Below are 22,071 nucleotides of genomic sequence, written 5' to 3' on the forward strand. Positions count from 1 at the left end.
CACACTTCTTGACATCAAGATTACCCACTTGACTGATTTGAACTTGTCACATAGTTTCCAAGCTGTCTATCCGTGACACAACAACAACATCATTCCATGGCACAGTGGAACAATTTGGCTTTTTGTCCCTTCTTTGCCGTGTAAATCTGAGCAACAGTGATCAAACCAAATGGCAGATTTATGCTTCTCCAAATAATACAGATGTTTGTCTGCAGCATGATATGGTAAGGTTGTTGCAGCTTGCAGATCAGTTTAAATGAACACCTTCCAGATCTCAATAACAGGTTGTGTGTCAAGGCCCCGGGATGTTTGAGCCATACCGAGCATTCTAACACGCTGATGTTTAGCAGGTATAATGTTTTCCACGTTTACCAAAGAGAGACCCTATAGATGGATGGGTTAAAAAAAAGCAGAACAATTCATTTTCCCTAATTATTGTAAGTACAAAGTTATTGTGTCATTTCATTGACATGTTAGAGTCAAACATTTTTAATAGAGAGCAGTTTGGAAACTTCCAAACTGGGGAAAACTGCCACCAAAAGTCATTTTTAAATGTGTTTTTTGGGTGTTTTGTCATATTAATTAATGTCTGAAATAACACATGAACAAACTCCCCACAGAGACAACATAGAAACACTACTAAGAAGTAGCTGTTTTAAGTTAAAGGGGTTTAAATAAAAATAAGTATTTTATGATTTTACACATTTTTCTTGAAAAGCATCATTTAATGGTTCACATTTAAATCAAAAGCTAATAAAATTTAAACTTCCCAAGTTGATTTCTTAAATAAAGACAATTATTATTATTTTAATTATATGTTTATATACACAAATAGTTCTAATATCATTAAACATACAAAAATGTGCATAAATTTCCCAAACAGTATTTTAGAATACTTTGAAAGCAAACACAATACCAAAGTCCAGAATCTCAATGATGATCAGTACATGAAAAAAAACAACAAAACAAAACAAAAACAACAACAACACTAGTTTACTTTTAAAGCTTGTAAAAGCATGTTTGCTTTTAAACAAGAGATGCTGACAGAAATCTTCTCAGTGTTTATTTGGTCACAAGTCAAACAAACTGCAGACAAACAATTCTGCTGGAAAATCATGACAACCATCTCACTATATAAAACCTTATTTATTACTGTGTCCAGCATTGAGCTAGATTTAGATCATATTAAAGAAAACAAGAGCTCTGTTATTTTTGGGTTATAGAAAATCAATTAAATCCTTTTTTTCCTTTCAGTGTTTGAAGGCAGTGATCAAAGCTGAACAAGATGAAGACAGAATGAGTGGAAGAGTTAGTGCAACTTCCTTTTTTACTCGATATGTGTAAACCACAGCAACCAAGATTGTAAATTCACTCACCATTGTTTTTCTTTTATTCCTTCATATCCACTTTCTTTTTTAGTTCACCCAGAATCTAGCAAAGCAGAAAAAGACACTCTGTAAATGCAAAAATGTTTAAAAAACAGTGATGTTACAGTCTTTTTTTTTTGTACAAGGTGTAGCCTGTAAAGCTGTCTCATTTGACTTAAAACATCTGGAGGCCAAGGACGTGCCTCACAGAGGACGGTGGAAGGTACACTGACTTTGATGTTTACAGTTAACAGCTAATTAGATCCAGGCAAGAAACTTGGCTGCCCGTCATTGCCTAAACATTATTTCTTTGTCTCTTGTAATTTTCTGCAGTGCCGTCACTTTCATACTACCCCATAAAACAGAAATGCCATGTCAAGCATTCGTGGCCCGACAGCAAAGCAACGTTAATTTTTATTTTTTTACATTAGTAATAAAAAAATGAATCTTGTAGACTAATTTTTCATTCATGTTTTCAATTTTGTCAACAACCAAATAAAAAAACGGGAATGTGATGATCTAATAGTGGCCACTGTATTTTCACTTGAGTCTATGTTAACATATGGAGAATATAGACATGCACCACTTCAATATATTTAAATTATTTGGTTTTTTTAAAAAAGAATGACATACATTTTGGCATGCTGGGGAAAAATCGGTTTGTGAAGTTCTTTGGAAAGTATGAAAAAAAAAAGGTGTGCACTTAATTTAGTTTCATGGCTTTACTGTGATTTTGTTCACCCCTTCTTCAGGATCTTTCAGATGGCTTCTCATCCTGTTTCCTTCCCATGCTGCAGAAAACAATATGCGAAGGTATTAACAATGGTAAAGAATACACACCAGACAGACTTTTAGGTGAAGACCGGCTGTGTCCAAAACTCAGCATTGCTTCAAGCAACCATACATTTTGATTCACCCACCAAATGCCTTATCGTGAATAATTTATCTTCCAGCATTTTTAGATGCCAACACATGCCAAGCATCTGCTTCTCACACTTACTTTAATTGCTGCATTCCTGAACTATCTCAATCCCTGTCATTGAGGCTGAATGTGAGGACTGCTCTGTGGTTACGTGACACAGTTGAAAGTTCCTATTTTCCATTTTCTGGTCTAGTTATTTATCAAATCCTCACTTGGGTCAAACTTGGCAAAGAGCATGGATTCGGGGCTATTTCTGCTCAAGATGTTTTCAGTAACATGTTGTAGGAACAGCAGATGTTTGGAGCACTGCGAGCCTAAGCTGAATCCTCCTTTCTGTTACCACATTACTTCAATAAACTAAAAAAGGAAGAAAACATTTGTTATTGTAGTTGCAGTTTCACAGTTATAAGATAAGATAAGATAAGATAAGATAAGATAAGATAAGATAAGATAAGATAAAACTTTATTAATCCCTCGGGTGGGTTCCTCTGGGAAATTCGGTTTCCAAAAGCACAGCACCGACAGAAGTTACAGATTTACAGAATATTATATATATACACACACACACACACACACATATATAAATACAGAGACATATATAAATAAAATATACGAAGGGGATAAATAGAATAAATAGGAATAAAAATAAAAATACAAGTGAATTGCACATTTCAAATATTGAGGTCTATTGCACCATTGACTATTAACAAAAGGTATTGTACAGTGAAGTGAAGAGGCACTACAGCTTAGTTGTTCCCCCCTCCTTTGTCCTCCTGATTCCCCTCCCTCTCCCCTCCAGAGAGGAGTTAAACAGTTTGATGGTGTGTGGGACAAAGGAGTTTTTAAGTCTGTTGGTTCTTGTCTTTGTCTTTGTCTTATATGAGGACATTTATATTAGCTTAATCCATAAATGCTCATTAAAGAGTTTATGATGTATTATTCAGCATGTATACAAATACGTATGCAATCAGCCTTTGAGCTTACATGTACAGTTCATATGTATGACCTGAGAAAGCCCTTCAACAAAAAAAATGGCCCTCAGTAGAAGCACATTATTGCCAAAATGGAGCCATATGGGAATGAGCCATAGTGTAGTCTTTTTTTTTTGTTTGTAATTTAACCTTTTAAATTACTGGCAATTCACTGTGGGATTGTCCCCTGTGAGATACATGAGTCTGAGACCTCTGGAGAAAGAAAGAAAAAAAATGAACCACTAGAATAATCGCTGGCTCCTGCTTTTAACTTTAATTAACTTTTAACAGCAGTGACAGGAACTTAAATTGCAGTACAATGAAAATAAAAGTTATGTTAAAAATGTATTTGCTTTAATTAACAGAGAAAAAGGAAGTTAAGTTAATAAAGTTGGATATTGGCCCATAATCATTTTTTATATTACTAAAATACAATAAATGTTTCCATTTGTCGTATTATTGAATTGCATGGATAATGCAACTTTTAGAATGTGAAGACACACATGTGCAGTTATTATATTAATACTGGTTGGAAAGTGTGTATTTACAAGATTGCAAGAAACATTTTGAGGTTTACACTTTTGTTTGCAGTTTTTTCTTTGAAGAAAAAATATACTGAGCTGTGTATATTATATTTTCACAAAAGAAACTCGTAAAGTTGGCTGCCTAATATTAAAACAATCCAGTAAATATATAATAAATATAGCTGTACAGGGACATGGTCATGAAAGGATTTTATATTTCTCATTTATACCTTTTGATTTGTCAATCAGGGAATATGTCAGCTTCAATAAAGGAATGTTGGGATACGGTAACTTCCAGAGAAAACGGTGAGTAAGAGTGCCCAACCAGGCCATTAAAGCACGGCACATGCCAGAATACGTGTGGTTTCACAGAAAAACTGCAGGTGCAGAGCAAATGAAATAGTTTTAGGAGTTTGATCTGTTTTATATGCACCTTGTTCATAGGGGAGCGTTTAAATTTTTATAGTAAATTCCAACCATTGTGGCGGGTGTGACAAGAGTAAAGCTGGTAAATGACTGCCACCAAGTGGAGAAATATTATCCTAACCACTCTGCATGACTTAAGCTTATTATAAAGACAGGTAAATAATCCTCTGATATCCAATAAATGTTGATGCGGGTACTTGGTCACTGTAGAGACCACAGACTAACTTGCCAATAAAGCATCAAGACATATCCTATAGCATTAGTTTTTCCTCCAGCAATCTTACCCCTCCTTTATGCATATCCTGTAACCAACTGAAGCAGATCCAGCGAAGCGTGAAAGGAATTGATTTTCCTGTATGCATATTTGCATTTCAACAGAACACACTTGTGCATGAAGCCAAAGAGGGCGTTCAGCACAGAAGGTTCCTATGACTCACCATTGCAATACATCACCCACAGAGCCTCCATCCATTCAGCACAGTGCTTGCTTTGCACAGAACAGTGTGGCAGTTTTTACTTAACCTTGTGAGATATGGGCTTTGAAAAACTCCTGAATATAAAATAATATGAGGGGTTAAACCTTGTCACGTATGTTTGTAATTGTATCATGCAAAGATTAAGGGAGCTGTATTTGCAGGTAATGATGAAAAAGGAAAGGCAGCTCTCTTCAGTGTAATGACACCTGCCAGAGAAAATTCTGGGATCATCTTGTGAAGTTTGCCTCCCATCAGTATTGCCTTGATCTCAAACTAATCTTAACACAGTGGCTCAAACAGAGGCGCCCTCTGATGGGCCACCGAGTCACTGCAGATTGGGCGTGGACGACCAGGATAAAAACACTAAGTCCAATTAAGTCGAACGAATATGATTTTTGAAAGGAAACAGCAGCATTTACTACGTTACTGACTTTGAACAATATTCAACTTGGTTTCTTTTTCTTTATTATTATCTGTTATTGACTTATTTAGAAAACAAAACAAAACTGGAGGGCTTGGGCCATTAACTTTTTTCAGCTACTGAAGGGAAAAATTGAATCCGTTTCTTATGAAGCCTAAACTGACCCATAGTGTTGGTATCTCCAGCTTTTAAGTGATCGTTAAGTGTGAGAACATATGACAACACGCATATAATTCCTCCAACCTATAACGCAGTAAGCATCTATATTAACTGCACTCAATTCTTTTATAATCTTCCAAATTTACTAATGGCTTTTGTAATTTATTAGATTACAGTGAAATTAGGCTATAGAATTAATTCGTTTCCAGCCAGCAGCCCCCCACTCCCCCCATTACGGAGCCTTACAGCGGGATAAGATGACCCGAAAACCAGTAAAGCAAGTGATAAGACACGCTGCGTGTCACGAGCGGAGCGGTCCTCACATTACGCACGACGTTAGGAGTTCCCTTGCTTACACCGTGAAAACGCCTCTCCTCTGTCCTCCTAGCCCTTCCGACTGCTAGCCATCCCTGCCGGCTTGTGCCTATCTTCCGTCCCAGCCTGCAGGGCTGCATCTCCCGAGGCAGAGAAAAAGGCTCTCCGGGGCGGTGGCGGCGTCCGTCTTCCAGTTCCCTTCATCTCAATGATCAGAATCTGGGCTGAAGCCTGACACCCGGCTCTGACAGGACAGGTATGCGTGTTTATTTGTTTGTCTCATACGACGCGGATGACAGCGGAACAGGTGCATGCTGCATTTACCGGGTATTACGAAGTGACATTGGAGGCGAAGAGGGAGAAGCATCACACACACCGGTGATTATAGCTTTGCGCGAATACGCGTCCTGCATGCTCCGTAAAGACACTGCTTTTGTTCCTCAAGTGTCATGGGCGGATGAAGAGGGTGTTGCCACATTAGCCTTAATACGACCAATATGGTCGGCAGGCTGGTTTAATAAGCTGCATGGAATGAGGGCACCCTTTATTCCATGCATATCAAGGCCCAGCAAGAAGCAAGTGCACCTTTATCGGCTTACTGAATCATATAACGTCTGGTCAGCTCCCTCGCTAAAAACATACAACCCACGTACAATTGTTCAGACCTATTCTTGGAAATGCCGGTGTGTGTGTGTGTGTGTGAGAGAGAGAGGATTATTATTTCTCTATGTCTATGGAGCTAACAGCTGATGCTCAAGATAATGAGCTAATTGAAGTGTATTGTCGCGGGTGTGGCAGAGGGGGCAGGCGTGGGCAGGCGTGGGCGCCGAGGCAAGGGAAAGGTCTCCTGAATATGTCAACTGCACTGTTTAAAAGTGGGCTATTTAATGACAATGCTCGGAAAGTAGAAGGACGGCAGTTGTTACTTTTTTCGATTGAAACGACACATTTATAACAATGAATAAAGAAAAAAGGTGCAAAGTGGCACTGATTAAAATTGTGATGTTGCTTTCACTGGAAGTGTATGCGTTTTCAGAAAAAGGCAACAGGTGTAGGGGGTAATTGTCCATTTTTATGCCATTATTTTGAAAATTTGGGTTTTAAAATTTGCTCACTTTCACATGGTGCATCTGTAAACTGCACATCAGAGCTAAAGATTAATTAAAACAATGAGTTATTACATCACCCCTCCCCCCTTCCCGTCTCCTTTTCATAGAGAACTTAATAGCACAGCTGCTACAGTAAAAGTTTGCCAAGCAGAGGAACAACAAAGAGAATTCACCGAGGCAAACAGTAAAAAAGAAAGGAAAGCAAAATACACACAAAAACATAAAATAACCACAACGCAAGCTTTATTTTAACACTTCCAAAAAGTTATCATTATAAGTAATGCCTCCTTCTGTTCACCCACATACTCAAACAGACTGCCAGTCCTTGTGTCTCTGGCTTGTTTGCAGCCACATCGCAGGCTACAGTATCTCCGAGACTCAGAATTTCAGAAACTGAGAAGGCAGAGTGAAGAAGGGGGGAAAATTAGATCTAAAATCCATCCATCTGTTCGTCACACCTATGTCCCTCCATGCATCCTCCAATCTCATTTTCCTTTCACCTGATCCACTTGTGGTCTCCCTGGTGCATATAACAATCGTAACTATACGCAGTCATAGTGGTGCTCCTCGCGTCCCTCATTTAGAGCAATGCCTCTTTGTGTAGATGTATGTTTAGGTGAACACTTACAGGAAAAAAATATTGAATAACTGTTTTCTAGGTTTTTGTCATGGTGCTGCAAGAAGTTTGACTGCAAGCAGTACAGTAAGAGAATTACATGGTACATTTTCCACAGAGCAACTTCCTCTAATGTGTGACAGGTAGCAGTATTTAAGCAAACTCCTAAACTAAGAGTGTGGGACGTGCAAGGTTATATGCAAGTCTCACACTTTCTGGTTAATGTGCAGCTTCTGTGCAGTCTGTCACCAATCAATACACACACACACACACACACGCACGAAACACACACATCCTTTTAGGTCATCATGTGATAGACTGACTGGAAACACCTTCGTATGTGTCTTTTTATGCCTAAATTCAGCAAGAGGGCTTGTTTAGACTAGCACACATTGATGCAATTCTCCCTTGAGTCCTATTTTAAGTCATCCTATGATCGATTTGTAAAAGCTCATTGAAGCATAGCCAGTGGTCTTTTCACAGCCAACGGGGAATTCTCCACAGGATAAACTCACATTGCTTCGAAGTAACAGGAGCTTTCAAAGACATATTACGGATAACAAGCAGCATGTAATAAGCTGTCACTGCATTATCATCACAAATGATGTGCGACAGTAGACAATGCCCGACCTAGGAAGACATCACATCATTTGTTTTTCTTTTGGAGATCGCTCCTTTAACAATTGGTTGCACAGTTTGACACAGGTACCAAAAAATCAAATGTCATCAGAATAATTTTAGAACCTGCATAAATGCATTTTCTGAGGTAAAGCATTGTAACTTCTAATACCTAACAGACACTGTAAAGGTTATTCAGTTCAGTTCAATTTTATCTATATAGCACCAAGTCGCAACAAGTCACCCCAAAGTGATTTATATTGTAAGATAAAGATCTACAATGAGCAAGCACCTGGTGACAGTGGGAAGGAAAAACTCCCTTTTAACAGGAAGAAACCTCTGGCAGAACCAGGCTTAGGGAGGGGCTATGACCTGCTAGGAGTGAGGGGAGGGAGGCAAGACAAAAGAAACACTTGCAGGAAGCCAGAGTTTAGTAATAATGATTAAGTACAGAGTGGTGTATGAAGACAAAGAGAGTGAAAAGAGGTGAAGAAGAAATGCTCAGTGAAACATGTGGTGTTCACAGCAACCTAAGCCTGTAGGGGGGTTTTAGGATCACCTGATCCAGCTCTAACCATACGCTTCATCAAAAACAAAAGCTTCAAGTTTAATCTTAAAAGTAGAGTGGCTTGCTCGATTTTGCTTGGGCTGAAAAAGTGCTGTACAGCTTTATTATAATCATGAAAGTGAATTTTCAAACTACTCATAAAGACAGACATTTATTTTGAGGTATGATCAGATGAGAAGCTTGAAGACCTATGACATGTACTGAGAATACCATGTTGCCATTTACAGTGTAGTGAAAGCCATAAAATAATCACTTTAACAGCCACGTTGTATATCACATTTGATATGGTTAGATCAGATTTTTAAAGCGAAAATATTCTCTTCCCAAAGGGTGTAATGCGATTGAACACTAGTCTAACTTATTTCTGTGTCTTGTATGATCAAACACAAACATAATCCCTCCAAAGCGATACACTGCCATATATCTACATCTTGTTCGGCTGACCTCCTGTGTTCACGACAAGCATTTGAATGCAGACTACAAGCCTGACATCCAACTTGAAACTGTTGGTCATCCTCTTCCACCCACCACTTCAGCATGCCTACCTCTACACGAGCTGTCACATTCTTGAGCTCAGTGCCATGTGATGGTTCACCTCTTCTTCCCTCTCACGCATTGTGTATGTGTCAACTAGCAAAATAATGCCTACAGGCTGTTCTCTCATTTTTTTGTCATTTTCTTTATCTTATTTTGATACGCTTGACAGACGATGTTAGGCTAGGGTTCCCATGGTAACTGCATTTTAAACAGGCACGCCTGATGCCTCAGTGTTAACCATCGTTAGTGGAGACACGCTCCTTTGTGGTCAATTAGAAAAAAAAGATTGTGCTGTGTACAGCGTGGTGCCTGTCATTTTCCTGTGACAGTGAAGAATGAAGCCGTGTCTTGTTTTTATCCGTTTAACCTTTTTAGTAAAGGTTGCTAAAATACATGTGAATACATGAAATGGGGGAAAGATTTAATTTGGGTGGTGAAGGGGCTACATGCGTATGGATTGAATTGCTCATAATTAAATAATTACTTTATCCAGAACTGTAGTTATCACGATGCCCACACTGCTTAATTATACGGAAGGTAAACATAATGAACATACTCACAGGAATACCTACAGCATATGAAGTCATGCACTCAGCAACCTGGGAAAACAATCAGCTTCTCTGCTGACTTATGCCTCTAGGAGCAACAGTCAGTATTTCTGGTGAAAGCAGTCGATATCTGGAATAGTGGATAATGGATACTGAGGCGCAGACTTCCAATTTTGTCAACCAGCCATTGTTTACTAATAAAGATACTTAAAAAAAAGAATAACAGAAAGATGAAGGTCCAGTTTGCATTTTGGCAATTAGACTTTAAGTAAAAAACAGAAACCAAGTAGGTTCCTGCAGATCTGCATACAACATATAGTCATGTGAAAATGAAAGTTTTCACAGGACTCCATTCAATTCTGTGAAAAACTAAGCACACCCCTACTGCTTTCATAGGAATTCAAAGGGTAAGTAGCACCCTGGCATGGGACTTTATAAAACTGATTATCAGCAGGTGTGAACATCTCTATAAAAACTGTTCTTTGGTCCTGACCTCTTGAGGTGGGCACTAACACAGTGCTGCAGTCTTCCCAGGAGCAGACATTCCAGCAAATTCACTCCAGACAGTTAGATCATGCAGTTTTAAAGGAACTACATAAAACAGAAGAGCTGCAATTCAGGTTCTGCAGGCCTCTGTTAGCATGTTGACGTAAAAAAGTTAATGACAGCACAAATAGAAAAAGAGAAAAAGACTAACAACTATGTCTTGCTTGGAAGATTTGCCAAGAGCCTCTTTTCTCTAAAAAGAACATGGAAGTTCAGCTTAGGTTTGTAAACTTGCATCTGGACAAACCACAACATTTTGGAAGAATGTCCTTTGAACAGACGAGACCAAAGTAGAGATGTTTGGGCAGAATGCACAGGCGCCGTTTTTGGTGAAAACCAATCAAGGCGCCAGTGTATAAGCACAAACACCTCATACCAGCTGTCAAGCATGGTGTTAGAGGTTTGATGATTCCGACTTATTTTGCAGCCACATGAATTGGGCAACTTAAGTTGACCAAGAACACCTCTGTAGACCAAAATGTTCCAGAGCCAGATGTGAGGCCATCTGTTCGACAGCTAAAGCTTGGCTTGTATCGCTTCACGGAGGAGGACAATAATCCAGTATTTAATGGTCCAGTCAAGGTCGAGGAGAGCTGTGCATAAACAAATGCCCACAAACCTCAATGAACTGAAGCAATGTTGTAAGGGAGAGGGGGACAAAATACTTCCAAAATGATGTGCGAGACTGAGAAAGACAGGAAAATTGTTGTTTGCGTATATTTTGGCATCTGTTAAGTGCAGAGAAGAAAGGAAAGCTAGGGAGAGATAACAAGGGGAGGTACACAGCAAATGGGATCAGGTCAGATTTGAACCCAGTTCTTTGCATTAGCCTTACAGCAGATGGGTCACCTGCTCAACCTAGTGAGCTAAACTGGAACACTCTCAAGTGACTACTTCAAGTTATTGCTGCCAAATGTGGTTCTAAAAGCTACTAAATCATGGTGTGTACTTAGTTTTTCGTAGGACTGCATAGAGGGCTGTGAAAGCTTTATTTCCCACATAACTGTATATCTTCAGTGGAGGTGTGTTATCAGTTGAGAGATCCAGCATTACTGTCAAGTTTGAGGGAGTAAATGATATGCTGCTAAAAACGAGCTATTTCATACTCTACACATTCTGTAGAAAGCTACAAAAAATGATATGTAGAGTCTGCAATCTTCCTTTCTCTGTTGTGAATGTGAACCAGGGCAGCATGCTTGATTGTTTGGACAATTTGTATGAATCAATGGGACGTCAACATGCCTAACAGTAGGTGTCACCTACATAAGCATCTGTTCAGTCGTGGGTTTTTTTTTTCAAAAAGTAGTAGAATTTATAGGTTAGCAAGAAATATTTTATTCCTGTTCTATGAATTCAAACAGGGTTTGACCTTAAAACTATTCCCAAGTTATGTTAAGTACATTGACCTCCTTTACTGAGTATACATAAGAGAACATATTAGTGTTGAATGGTAGGCGGTGCCTGTTTTACTCATGTAAACTGATTAATCTCTAAGCTAGTCATCGCATAAATCAAATGATGCCTTTTGACAGCTCATTTTGAGAGATTTCACTGCTTGATTTGTTTTAATCAGCAAGGATTAACTTTACAGTGACCCGCCCCAAACCCCCTGCTCTAATAATTTTGCTACGCACATTCGCCACCTTCTTTGACTCCAAGTGATAATGAAGCACACACAGATGAGTTTCCAATCACACAGTCTGTCTTTTTGCATCAGCTCGAGAAAGTGGAACTCTGCACCGAAGCAGAGCATCTGTGCTAAACCCTGTAATTCCCTTTGTTAACTCTTCCCAAAAGAGAGTGCTTATGCTATGTAGATGCAGGTAGCATCACTCCCTCTGGGCTTGCTTTCTCTTTGGGAGGATGAACTTGCTGCCTCATTGATTTGGATGTCGTATCATTTATCTCGGCTGTGGTGTGACATGATTTGCAGCAGACTTAACAGTCGTGCTACGCAATCTGCCTCCAAGACTGCTGAGTGCCAAAGGTTTGGAGAATGTGTGTATGTGGTTTCTCCTGAACAAGGACATCTTGCCACTCCTTCTTTCCCAACCCCCACTGTCCTATACCTGGTTTCCCAGAGCCAGCCTCTGCCCTTAAGGATTGATGGACTGGCTGTGTATGCCATTAGAAGAGAGCCACTGATTATAAAGCCGAGATGTGGAGGGAGCAGCTTGAAAAAAAAAAGGCAAAGCTCAGTGAGGAATGATCGGTGATTGGGTAATACAGTGGGTGGCTTCTGTGGATTCCTGTGTAGATACAGTAATTTAGTTTATGCTACTACAGTGCATATTTTTTTGTGTAGATGCACATTGTTAACATAAAAGCCAGTTATATTGTGGGTACACTGTTCATTATACAGTACACGAGGCAGCATAGAGAGATTTTTTTTAAAGCATGCAAAATGTATTTTATTTTATAAATGGTCTAGCAGCTGGAGGCATTTTCTACACGGTAAAAATTACCGAGCTTCTTGTGGCTAAGTAATGATTTCCAGATCTAAATATGTAAAAAGAAAAAAAAAAGATGTATGAACTCATGTTTCCTTACTGCCAGACCACTAACATGGACATCACCTAAATTAAATACGAAGTCCATAAACCCAACAGAGAAGTAACACTGGGGTGTCACTTTTATTTTCCAAGAATCCTCACGCTATTAGCTGCATGTGTGTCACCACTACCAGTCCCTCTGCACGGGTGACATCTAATAATAAGCACTGAGTGGTTTGTTGTTGGGTTTTTTTTTGTTGGTGTTTTTTCTTTGGGGGGGGGGGGAGAGGGGGGGATTACCTCCAAAAAAGTGCCAGAAAACCATTAAGCTAGCAGCACAATCCAGTTTACTCCTTGAGGATTTCTTGCACACTTGAACAAAAGAAGAGACCTGAATTCACATTAATAGGCGAGAAAATGTATCTCCTAAAACACTGCGCAAACAGACAAGTTGTATTTGTTTTAGCAAAATAATATTTCATCTCAACTCGAAATTGATGTATTACAGAATTAAAAAATGAGTTAATAACTCAAATCTAACAATCTGTGAATTCAATTAATTGAAGTGTTGCCCATCCCTGCCTTTCATTTATATAACTTCTATTAATCCTTCTAGTATCTATGCAAATGTTTTCATATGTATTCTAGAAGGACATCTTTAAATGCTTTTAAGTACCACCGATGAAATTCAAGGTCAGTTTCTGTGTAGGCTGCAGGCCACATGCTACAATGCTGGAGGTGTTTTTTCTGTTTAGAGAACCTTTTAAGCATCTGTGGTCAATTTTTTTTCCATGCTGCTAAATCACTGGTCTGTATGGAAACACATTACATTTGCAAGTAAGGCCGTCAGTGCAAAGAAGTAAAGTCTGAACCCCTTGGGGGATGTTGCAAGAAATGCTTGAGAGGATGGTGCATTTCTTCCAGAGATAGCTACACCGGATGTGATTAAATTGAACTGGGCGACTAGGCGTCTTTACTTATTCAAGTAGGCAGGTCTGAGCTACATATTTAAATGCTACCTTGGTCTAAAACTTGAAAAACAGAGCTGTTGGCGGCATTCAATCCGCTGTCACAGGCACACCTTATGTTTTTGGAAGTATTTCTTATAACAGTCTATTGTTTTGGTTAAAACCACAAGCATGAATTTTAAAATGGTTTTTTTTTAGTACAGGATTGTAAAACTTCCTTGAGCTTCTTTGTTGCAAAAGAAAAAAAAAAATCCCAAATCCCAAAACAAGTTTCTTGCAGAGCTTTGATATTGTAAGCAAAAGAAGTGCTGATGACACTGTTTGCTGCTTTTGTCACTGATTTGTTCACACACTAGACTTATTTTTTTCCCAGTATACTCTGGAGGAAGACAAACACTTGACGCTGTTAGCACATGCACAATTTCCTGACAGCATACTGTGCTTGAGAAGTGAGAGGAATCCACAAGCTGTCATTCCTGTGCTTCCCCTGCTCTGCTGTGACATATTTTTGAGACGCTGTATTTGACAAATTTCTTCTGCCCATCTGCAAGTGAAGGATGAGCCTGTGGGCAACTAATGCCTGCCTGAAGACATTAGTTTTGGGGCGCTTCTAAATTGACAAGCTTTTTGAAAAACTGGCGTAAAGACGAATGAACTCAGTCAGGTTGCAGCAAATGGCGCATTGTGGACATCATTTTGCCCTAGATGATCAGCCATCATGTGTTTTACTATCTGGCAATTTATCTGAGCTGCCCTGCTGCAGATGATGAGTGCTCGGACTGTCACGTTGTCTGCTTTTTGCTTCTTTTTGTTGGCGTGAAGTTAATACTCTGCAGTTTGAGACTTTTTTCAGCTGAGTGAGTTTGAAACGCTTGCAGTTGATCCAAGCATTCGCTAACACATTTGAGGTGCTCAGTAATGATTCCTGTGTGGACTGGAATGTAGCACAGAGGAAGTAGTCTCCAGAGATACAAAGACATGGTGAGTGAATTCTGTCTGTATATGTGTACGTGGGACTGTGAAGATTGTGAGTTTGACTGTGTGAACTTTGCTTGTCTGTCTTGTGAAAGAAAAAAATTTCAACAACTGAATGATAAGCTAAATGCAGCTAATCCTATTGATACGTGCTGTGTTTTGGAACACATTTAAGCTGGCAGTGTTTCTTGTGCAGACAGAGCATATTTCATTTGAAGATAAGATCTTTTCTTTTTGGCAGTCAGCGCTACACTTAATCATAGATGTTAGATGTTTCTCATCTTTAATTTGTTAGCCAAAAAGAAAACGTATTTCACAGACATGTCAAATGTGATTTAAAAAAGAAACCACAAAACAAAAACAAAAAAACGCAAAAAAATAACACAGAAATGCAGAAGCAAGAACAATTAAAGTCAACTGTCTTGGACCATATACTGTATAACATCTAATGCTGTAAGAGCTACCCTTGGAGGTATTACTGAAACTGAGTTATGGTTCCCAAATTATTTGCAATTTTACTTAGAGTTAACAGTTACAAGTCAGCCGGATAAAGATGTAGCTTCATCCTTATCAGAGGATAAGGATGAAGCTACATTCTGCAAATCAAATATATAAGGTCTATAAATCAGACTCACTTTGTATTGACAACAGTAAAATGCAAATAGCATGCAACTAAACTGAATCGAAACATCCCATAGCTAATGTTTTAAGACAAATACCTGATAATACTGTACCTTTATGAAGGTCAACAATTCTTACTGACATTATTTGCCTTTAATGGTCATTAAAATAAATACTGTTACATAAATATGTTACCTGTTAAAGTTCAGAACAGTACAATTAGAAAAAGGCTGGAAGATTTGCCAGGAAAAAGCTTCTTCCCTCTAAAAAGATCCTGGCAGCTTATCTTAGGTTTGCAAAGTTGCATCTGAACAAACCACAAGACTTCTGGAACAATGCCATTTAGACAGAAGAGACCAAAATGCGCAGCTCTACGTTAGGAGAAACCCAAACATAGCGTATCAGTGCAAACACGTAATGATGAAACTGACAGCTAAACTGGCTGAAACCAGGTCATGCAACAGGGCAGTGCTAACAAGCACAGCAGCAAATCTACAACAGAGTGGCTGAAAAAGAAAAGAATCAAAGTGTTGCAATGACCCAGTCAAAGTCCAGACCTCAACCTAATTGAAATGCTGTGATGGGACCTCAAGAGAGCTGTGCATAAACAAACCTCTGCAAACTTGCTGCTTAAGGGTTTTCTACTTGCTTTTGAAACTTTTCTTCACCAGGCGACTAAAGACAGAAACATCAGAAGACTCATTTTAGACTAGACTAGATTTTATTTTTAAGATTATTTTCTTTTTACACGACACTCTCAAGAGAAAGGGAATGGAAAGGAAGTGTGTGAGATGGATTTGATGCGTTTATTATAGCAAAAACTCAAGTTACTACAAGCAGTGTAAAAAAGGTCATTATTAGTGACAAATCCATGGAGATCATTTTACCATTTTATTCTTATGTTACCTGCAGAGCTGTGGAGCTGAAGGTAAAAGCACCTCATTCTTTTTAGTTTCTGCTTGACAGGTTTATTCTGACTTTCATCACTTTTATAATGATATACAATCCAGTGTACACTGCCTGCCTTGCAAATAGCAAACGTGGTCATGAAACAGCAAGTTTTTACAGGACTTTGACAGCAAAAACTTGAAGCAATCATGTTTTTTTATCAGTTGATTAAATTGTAGAGGAATTCTGACCCACAATGTTACTTCAGTTAACGGAGGTTCGCAGACATCCACCACAGCATTCGATTTAAGCTGAGGTCTGAATTTTGACTGGTCCGTTGCAACACTTATATCCTTTGGCAGATTTATAGTTGTGCTTGGTCTCATTGTACTGTTCCATGGCCAAAGTTTAGCCAAACTTCAGGAGTCAGATTCATCAGGAATCCAGAATAGTATACAGAGGAATTAATAGTTTACTCAACAGCAACATGCTCATGTTCTGTGGCTGCAACAACAACAAAGCCCACATCATGACCCTTCTATCAGCAGAGGTTTGGAATGAAACAATTGTGAGACCCTGCTTCACCTTATCATGTGACCTGTTGACAGCAGGTCCCTGAGGTCATGTGACCAGGGCTTGCTTGCTGTCCAACACACGAGGCTGAAAACAAAAGGCGACAAAGCTTTTGGAACTGTGGCCCCCAGATTGTGGAACTCTCTCCCTTTGAGCCTGAGATCTGTGGACTCAGTGGTCGCTTTTAAAAAACAGCATAAAAACTCATCTTTTTAAACTTTCTTTTGGTCGATTTTTATTTTTAGGTTTTAGCTTCTGTGAAGCACTTTGTGATTTTTATCTTGAAAGGTGCTATATAAATAAAGTTTTACTTACTTACTTGAGATCACCTGAAGCGAGATGTGAGCGGTGTTTGAGGTGCCTGGGAAGGGATCTTAAAACTGGATTGTAGATGGCAGACAGTTGGTGTCGTAAGAAACCCCTTCTATTCAAAGGTTGCTGCTCACAGTAGACATAAATGGCCTCTTTAACTCTTCTTTCAAACCATCCGTCTCCTCTGTCAATTTTTGGGCACAATTGAATGAGGCAAGGTCTCACAGTGCTTTTACCCGAAACCTCTGCCGATAATGATCCATGCTTTTTTTCCACACTTTGACTCATGTGATGCAGCACATAATCAATAGTGGGTCAACGACCCCCCTAAGGGACAGCTCCCACTTAGGTTTAAATACCTGGGTCTCTCCACCATTTGGTTTTAGGACTAAAGAAGCTTCTCGGATGAGGGCTGAAACATCAAGTTTCGCTTTCTTTCCAAGCTCTAGATTAGATTATGTCCAGACATTTCCACCACTTTCATTGTTCCAGATGTTCCAAACCTAAGCCATACTGCCATGTTCTTTTTAGAGAGAAGAGGTTTTTATCCTGGTAACCATTCCAAACAACCCATACTTGTGTTTTTGTACACCGTATTGATCATGTGACTTCATGGTGATGGTGTAGGATCAAGTAAATAAGGCCCCACCCACACAGGCCTAGTGTGGGTGGGGCTTCTGTGGTGCATGGCCATCTGACAGCATGTGGATCATGACTAGTATTACAAAGGTGCAACATACTTTACGGCAACATTTCTCTATTTCTGTCTTGCGTTGCACATTTTCAAGTTTTACTACAAGTACAAGCACAGTAGTCAGTGAGTATTTGTAAACAAACAAATCAGACACCAGGAGGTTTTTGACACTGTACCTTCTATTGATGTGATTTCACTCAATAAGAGCCAGCAACCTCTAGGAACCACAAGCACCCATTTGGCAAATACAAAATATTTCCTTGCAGCTGGTGGTTGTATTGTGCAATACGTATTACATAAGCATAGCACGCTCTGACCTCTGCCAAAACATCTACTTTTATAGATGTGTTCACATTCGTTAATGATCATTTTAATTAGCAGCTCCTGGCTGCTTCTTACCCTCTCAGTTCCTATGAAAGCAGTAAGGGTGTAGAACTGCTCAGAGTCATGTGAAAACTTTCTTTTCCGCACGAAAAGAAAAATGGTGAAGATAATGAGGCATGTCAGTATCTGACAGGCTCAGTAGTACAGCACTTTGGGCCTCTGCAACCTTAGTTAGTTGTAGGTGCAGTTGTTTGGTTAGCCTAGAAAAACATCTACATCACACCCACTTCCACAGACGTGTACCACAGTGCCCACATAATGCGAGTTTAATAGATAACTGTGGAAGCAGAGAGGAAGAGCTGTCTGGGATTATTTTAGTTGTCTGACTCAAACAAATGCTAAAATCTGCAGAACAGTGATATCTGTGAGTACTAGCGTACAGTACATTAGTTATATAACCAACATAAGCACTTTTCCATATTCACTGAGTTTCTGTTTTCTTTCAGATTAATTCAGTCACATGCTGTCCAGTAAATGTTAAAGTATAAATACCACAAATTATAAATAAGAAAAGGCATTTCTGTAAAGACATAGGTTATGTAAATGCAACTATTTTTGGAGGCCCTCAGTCCTGAACAATGTTTTCTGAGCTTCTGAGCTTCACCTGCCACATACTGTCATAGTTCACAAAGACGTTCCCTGACGCTCGCTGTTTGAAGTTCAAGGACCAAAGAGCCCCAGATGATTCTGCAGAGAAAGACCTTTAAAAGGAGCCTGTGTGAAGATGCTGACTGTCATTGGATTTTTGTGTGTAAGAAACAGCAACGGCTCACACCTCACACACATCTCAGCCTCCATCATCTCACTCACACAGATGATTAGGTGTGCGGAGACCAGAACTGATGTGGACTTGCGGTGATTGAATCATAAAGTGACCCAAATGAAAAAATTGATTGGCCTCACAATCATGATGTGTGTGAAATGAGCGGCCTAAAGTCTCTGACACTGATCTATTAGGATTCCTCTCAAGCTCGCTTGTGATTCACAGACACATTGTTCTGACAGCTGCCTCATGGGGATGACATTCACACTGAGTGCGTGTATTACAGTGGGCAGATCTGATTGGCTCACGTGAGTGGATGTACAAGTTGGATTATATTAGAAATAGATGTGAGAGTAAAACAATGGACTTGGGGATTTGAATCGTCTTCAGTATGTTTCTGAGTACAAAACAGCAATTGAATCTTTTTTTTAAAGAAGATTGTATTTCTAATAAGAAGTGTCTAAGAAGCTCATCAAATAACCCTGAAGCCTCCTATTTGATTTGGAGGTGTTTGTTACATGTCATCCACCTTTCTATCCCATATTTCCTGCCTGCACTGTCTGAACAGAATTTTTTTGTTTTGTTATTTATCTGCCTGCTATGTGTATTTATGTCTGACTCTGACGTCAAGGCTTTGCATTAATATAAGTTGTACAAGGCAAATTTCACAAACATTGTAGAAAATACATAAATCTGAACAATGATGTTGTTACCCATAAGCTATATTGAAGCCAAGAGGTAACTCAGCTGCTCACAACAAGGTTAACACGAAGAGATGACGCACACACACTAGGCGCAGTGAGCTTACAGAAGTGTCTCTGGACCGTGGAAATAAAGCTGGAACTCACCGAGAACAAGTTTGAAATCAAAACCTTCCTGCTATGAGTGAAAATGCTAACCGGTGCCCTAATGAGAGTACATTTTGTAACCAATTATATTATTATTCATTAAATAAACTAATTAAAAACCTGCAGGCCCTTCAAAGTTGTGGAGATTCACTGCATAGAGCGCGTGACATCTGCAGCCGTCCAAGAGCCAGACTGCACTCCTCTTTGATCTGGCTTCATTATGCAGCGTGAGACTGACCTATCATGAAAGCTGAGACATGCTGTGTTCGAGACTCCAGAATTGTAAACACAGAAGTGTCATCAGGCAGCTGGTTGAGGGAAAAAATGCAAATTAGTTCCCCCAACTCTTTTTTGTTTTTAAAGAAAAAAATACTACTGTACTGTAATACTACCACCACTTTAATGGTTTGCAAACACTTTGCTGGCCATTATAGGACCAAATATACTTCTCCTCTGCACCTTTATACTATTTATCAGTGCTTCACATGCCTCTTTTTCACTAATCCCTATTTTTATTAACTCTACTATAACTATACTAGTAATGAATATTAACTGCTGCATATTCTGGAGTTTCTTAAGTGGGAATTGTTACATTACAGAGTAATGTATGCACTCCTTGCTTGCAACCGCCATCTTGAGATTGAAAAATTGCAGCGCAGTACTTCAAGATAAAGAATATAAAGAGTCATCCCTAATAACTCGGCAATTATCATCATGTATGTTTGAGGACAGGGGAAAGGAGGGACATTGTTAAAACTCGGCACTGATACTGACCCGTCGCAGTCCAAATTAGCTCAGCTTAAGAACTTGAACAGCTCGTATTTCTGTAGAAATTTTCCAATTTAATCTTCAAATTTTAGCCTGCATCTAAAGCTCACATAAACCCATGACCCCGTCCTCACCTTTCAGAGTAAAGCTATAGTCTCCCTCAGGGCTTTATCTTACCTAATTCATTCTTCTTATCTGTAACACCCAATCTGAATATGAGCCATTTTCCTGTACGTCACGTGGAGAAAAAGCACCGTGCAGGAGTCAAACTGGGTATAGCCCTGGTCACCTTCAAATGACAAGCTCCATCTGTCTGTAGCTCTCCCGGATATTGTAGCAGCAGTCTTGTGTGTTAACTCATCTCTTTTCCTCTTTCTGGTCTCTTTCGCCTCATAACCTTTTTTCTTTGCTACTTTGTCCTGTCTCATCGTCAGACCGATATCAGTGTCCTCTTTCCCTCCTTTCACCTTATTTTCTTTCTCATTCTCCCATCACAGTGTGTCTGTTGTCCTGCGTGTTGCTGCAGGACTCTCTGGTTGATGTAATTTATGCTATCTCCTTTGCTAGCATGAGAAGGAGCGTCCTGAAGCCAAACGCTCTTCATGCAGAGTGCTCCTGTGGGAGGCTGTGAGCCAGCACTGACTGAGCTGCCCCTTTTTTATTATTTCTCCTCCCCATCAAGATCTCTCTACACACAATCCAATAACCATACACATTAAAAACAATGGTCATTCTCTGCAGCCGTAAAGGATAATTAAAGATACCAAACATAGTAGCTGTCAGCTGCACAGGAAGTTGAAATAGATGCCTGTGGTTGTTCATTACACCAAAGTCCAGCTTAAGTGAAGATTCAGAATGCTCTGTGCAGTTTTGCTTACACCTCATGAGTGAAATCCATCAGGACTCTATAGGCAGTTTAGGCTTTTAATAGCAGTGAACACTTCACACTGGTTTTTGGAGCATGAAGAGATTTGATGTTGACAGAACATGTTTATGTGTGGTTGCAGGACTGTAATCCATTTCTATGACAACAGAGAAGGCTTTGGCTGGGGAAATGAAGACTGCGATGGAGGGTGACGCCAGGAGAACCAATCAGGTGGGAGCACAGCTGTAGATCATTTTATTCAAGCCTCTCAATCACTCAGGGGCCTTCCGGCTTTCTCGTTGATATGCAAGGCAGTGAGCCCATCCTGCCCGTGCCACTAACTTAACATCTTAGAGCAGCGGCTCACACAACATGCATTTGATGACTGCCTCATATGATCAAATAATTTAAGTCTTTTTTAAGGGCAAGACTAAAAATTCAAACAGTTAAATAAAAGACAAAATGCAAATTTTAAGCTCACTCACTGAGAGATAGGATTCTCCCTCTCCCAGGTTCCAGAGGACCAGGGGGATATGGATGATAACTCAGAGAAGACCCCCAGCAAAGCCTCCAAATCCCCCCAGAAAAGCTCCAAGCGGCCCAAGACCATCCCCGTCAAAGTCACCCTACTCGACGGCTCTGACTATGAAACTGCAGTTGAGGTATGCTACTTCATTTTTATTACTGAGAAGAAAATGATACGTCAGGGGGAGAAAAACCAAGCAAATCAAATTAAAAAGAAGCCTAAATGGTAAAAATCTGTCTTTACTCAGCTTTGGTTGGTGTATCAATAGAAG

At 39.5% G+C, this 22,071-nt stretch overlaps 1 protein-coding gene across 5 annotated transcripts in view; it reads left to right on the forward strand.

The window, feature by feature from the left end:
* Positions 1 to 5,705: 5,705 nt before the first annotated feature.
* Positions 5,706 to 22,071, forward strand: part of LOC146495253 (band 4.1-like protein 1) — a 43,526-nt gene continuing 27,160 nt past the window's right edge. For 4 of the 5 annotated variants that reach the window (XM_085146482.1, XM_085146486.1, XM_085146484.1 and 1 more), the window contains exons 1-3: positions 5,706 to 5,837; positions 21,417 to 21,505; positions 21,787 to 21,936. In XM_085146482.1, coding sequence (XP_085002608.1) covers positions 21,434 to 21,505; positions 21,787 to 21,936 — 222 coding nt within the window. In that variant the 5' untranslated portion in view covers positions 5,706 to 5,837; positions 21,417 to 21,433. Of the gene's footprint in view, positions 5,838 to 6,649; positions 14,565 to 21,416; positions 21,506 to 21,786; positions 21,937 to 22,071 lie in introns of those variants that run through there. The other variant, XM_085146483.1, reaches the window with a different exon arrangement.

The sequence above is a fragment of the Neolamprologus multifasciatus genome, chromosome 20 (genome assembly GCF_963576455.1).
Source record: "Neolamprologus multifasciatus chromosome 20, fNeoMul1.2, whole genome shotgun sequence".
NCBI classification, from domain to species: Eukaryota; Metazoa; Chordata; class Actinopteri; order Cichliformes; family Cichlidae; genus Neolamprologus; species Neolamprologus multifasciatus.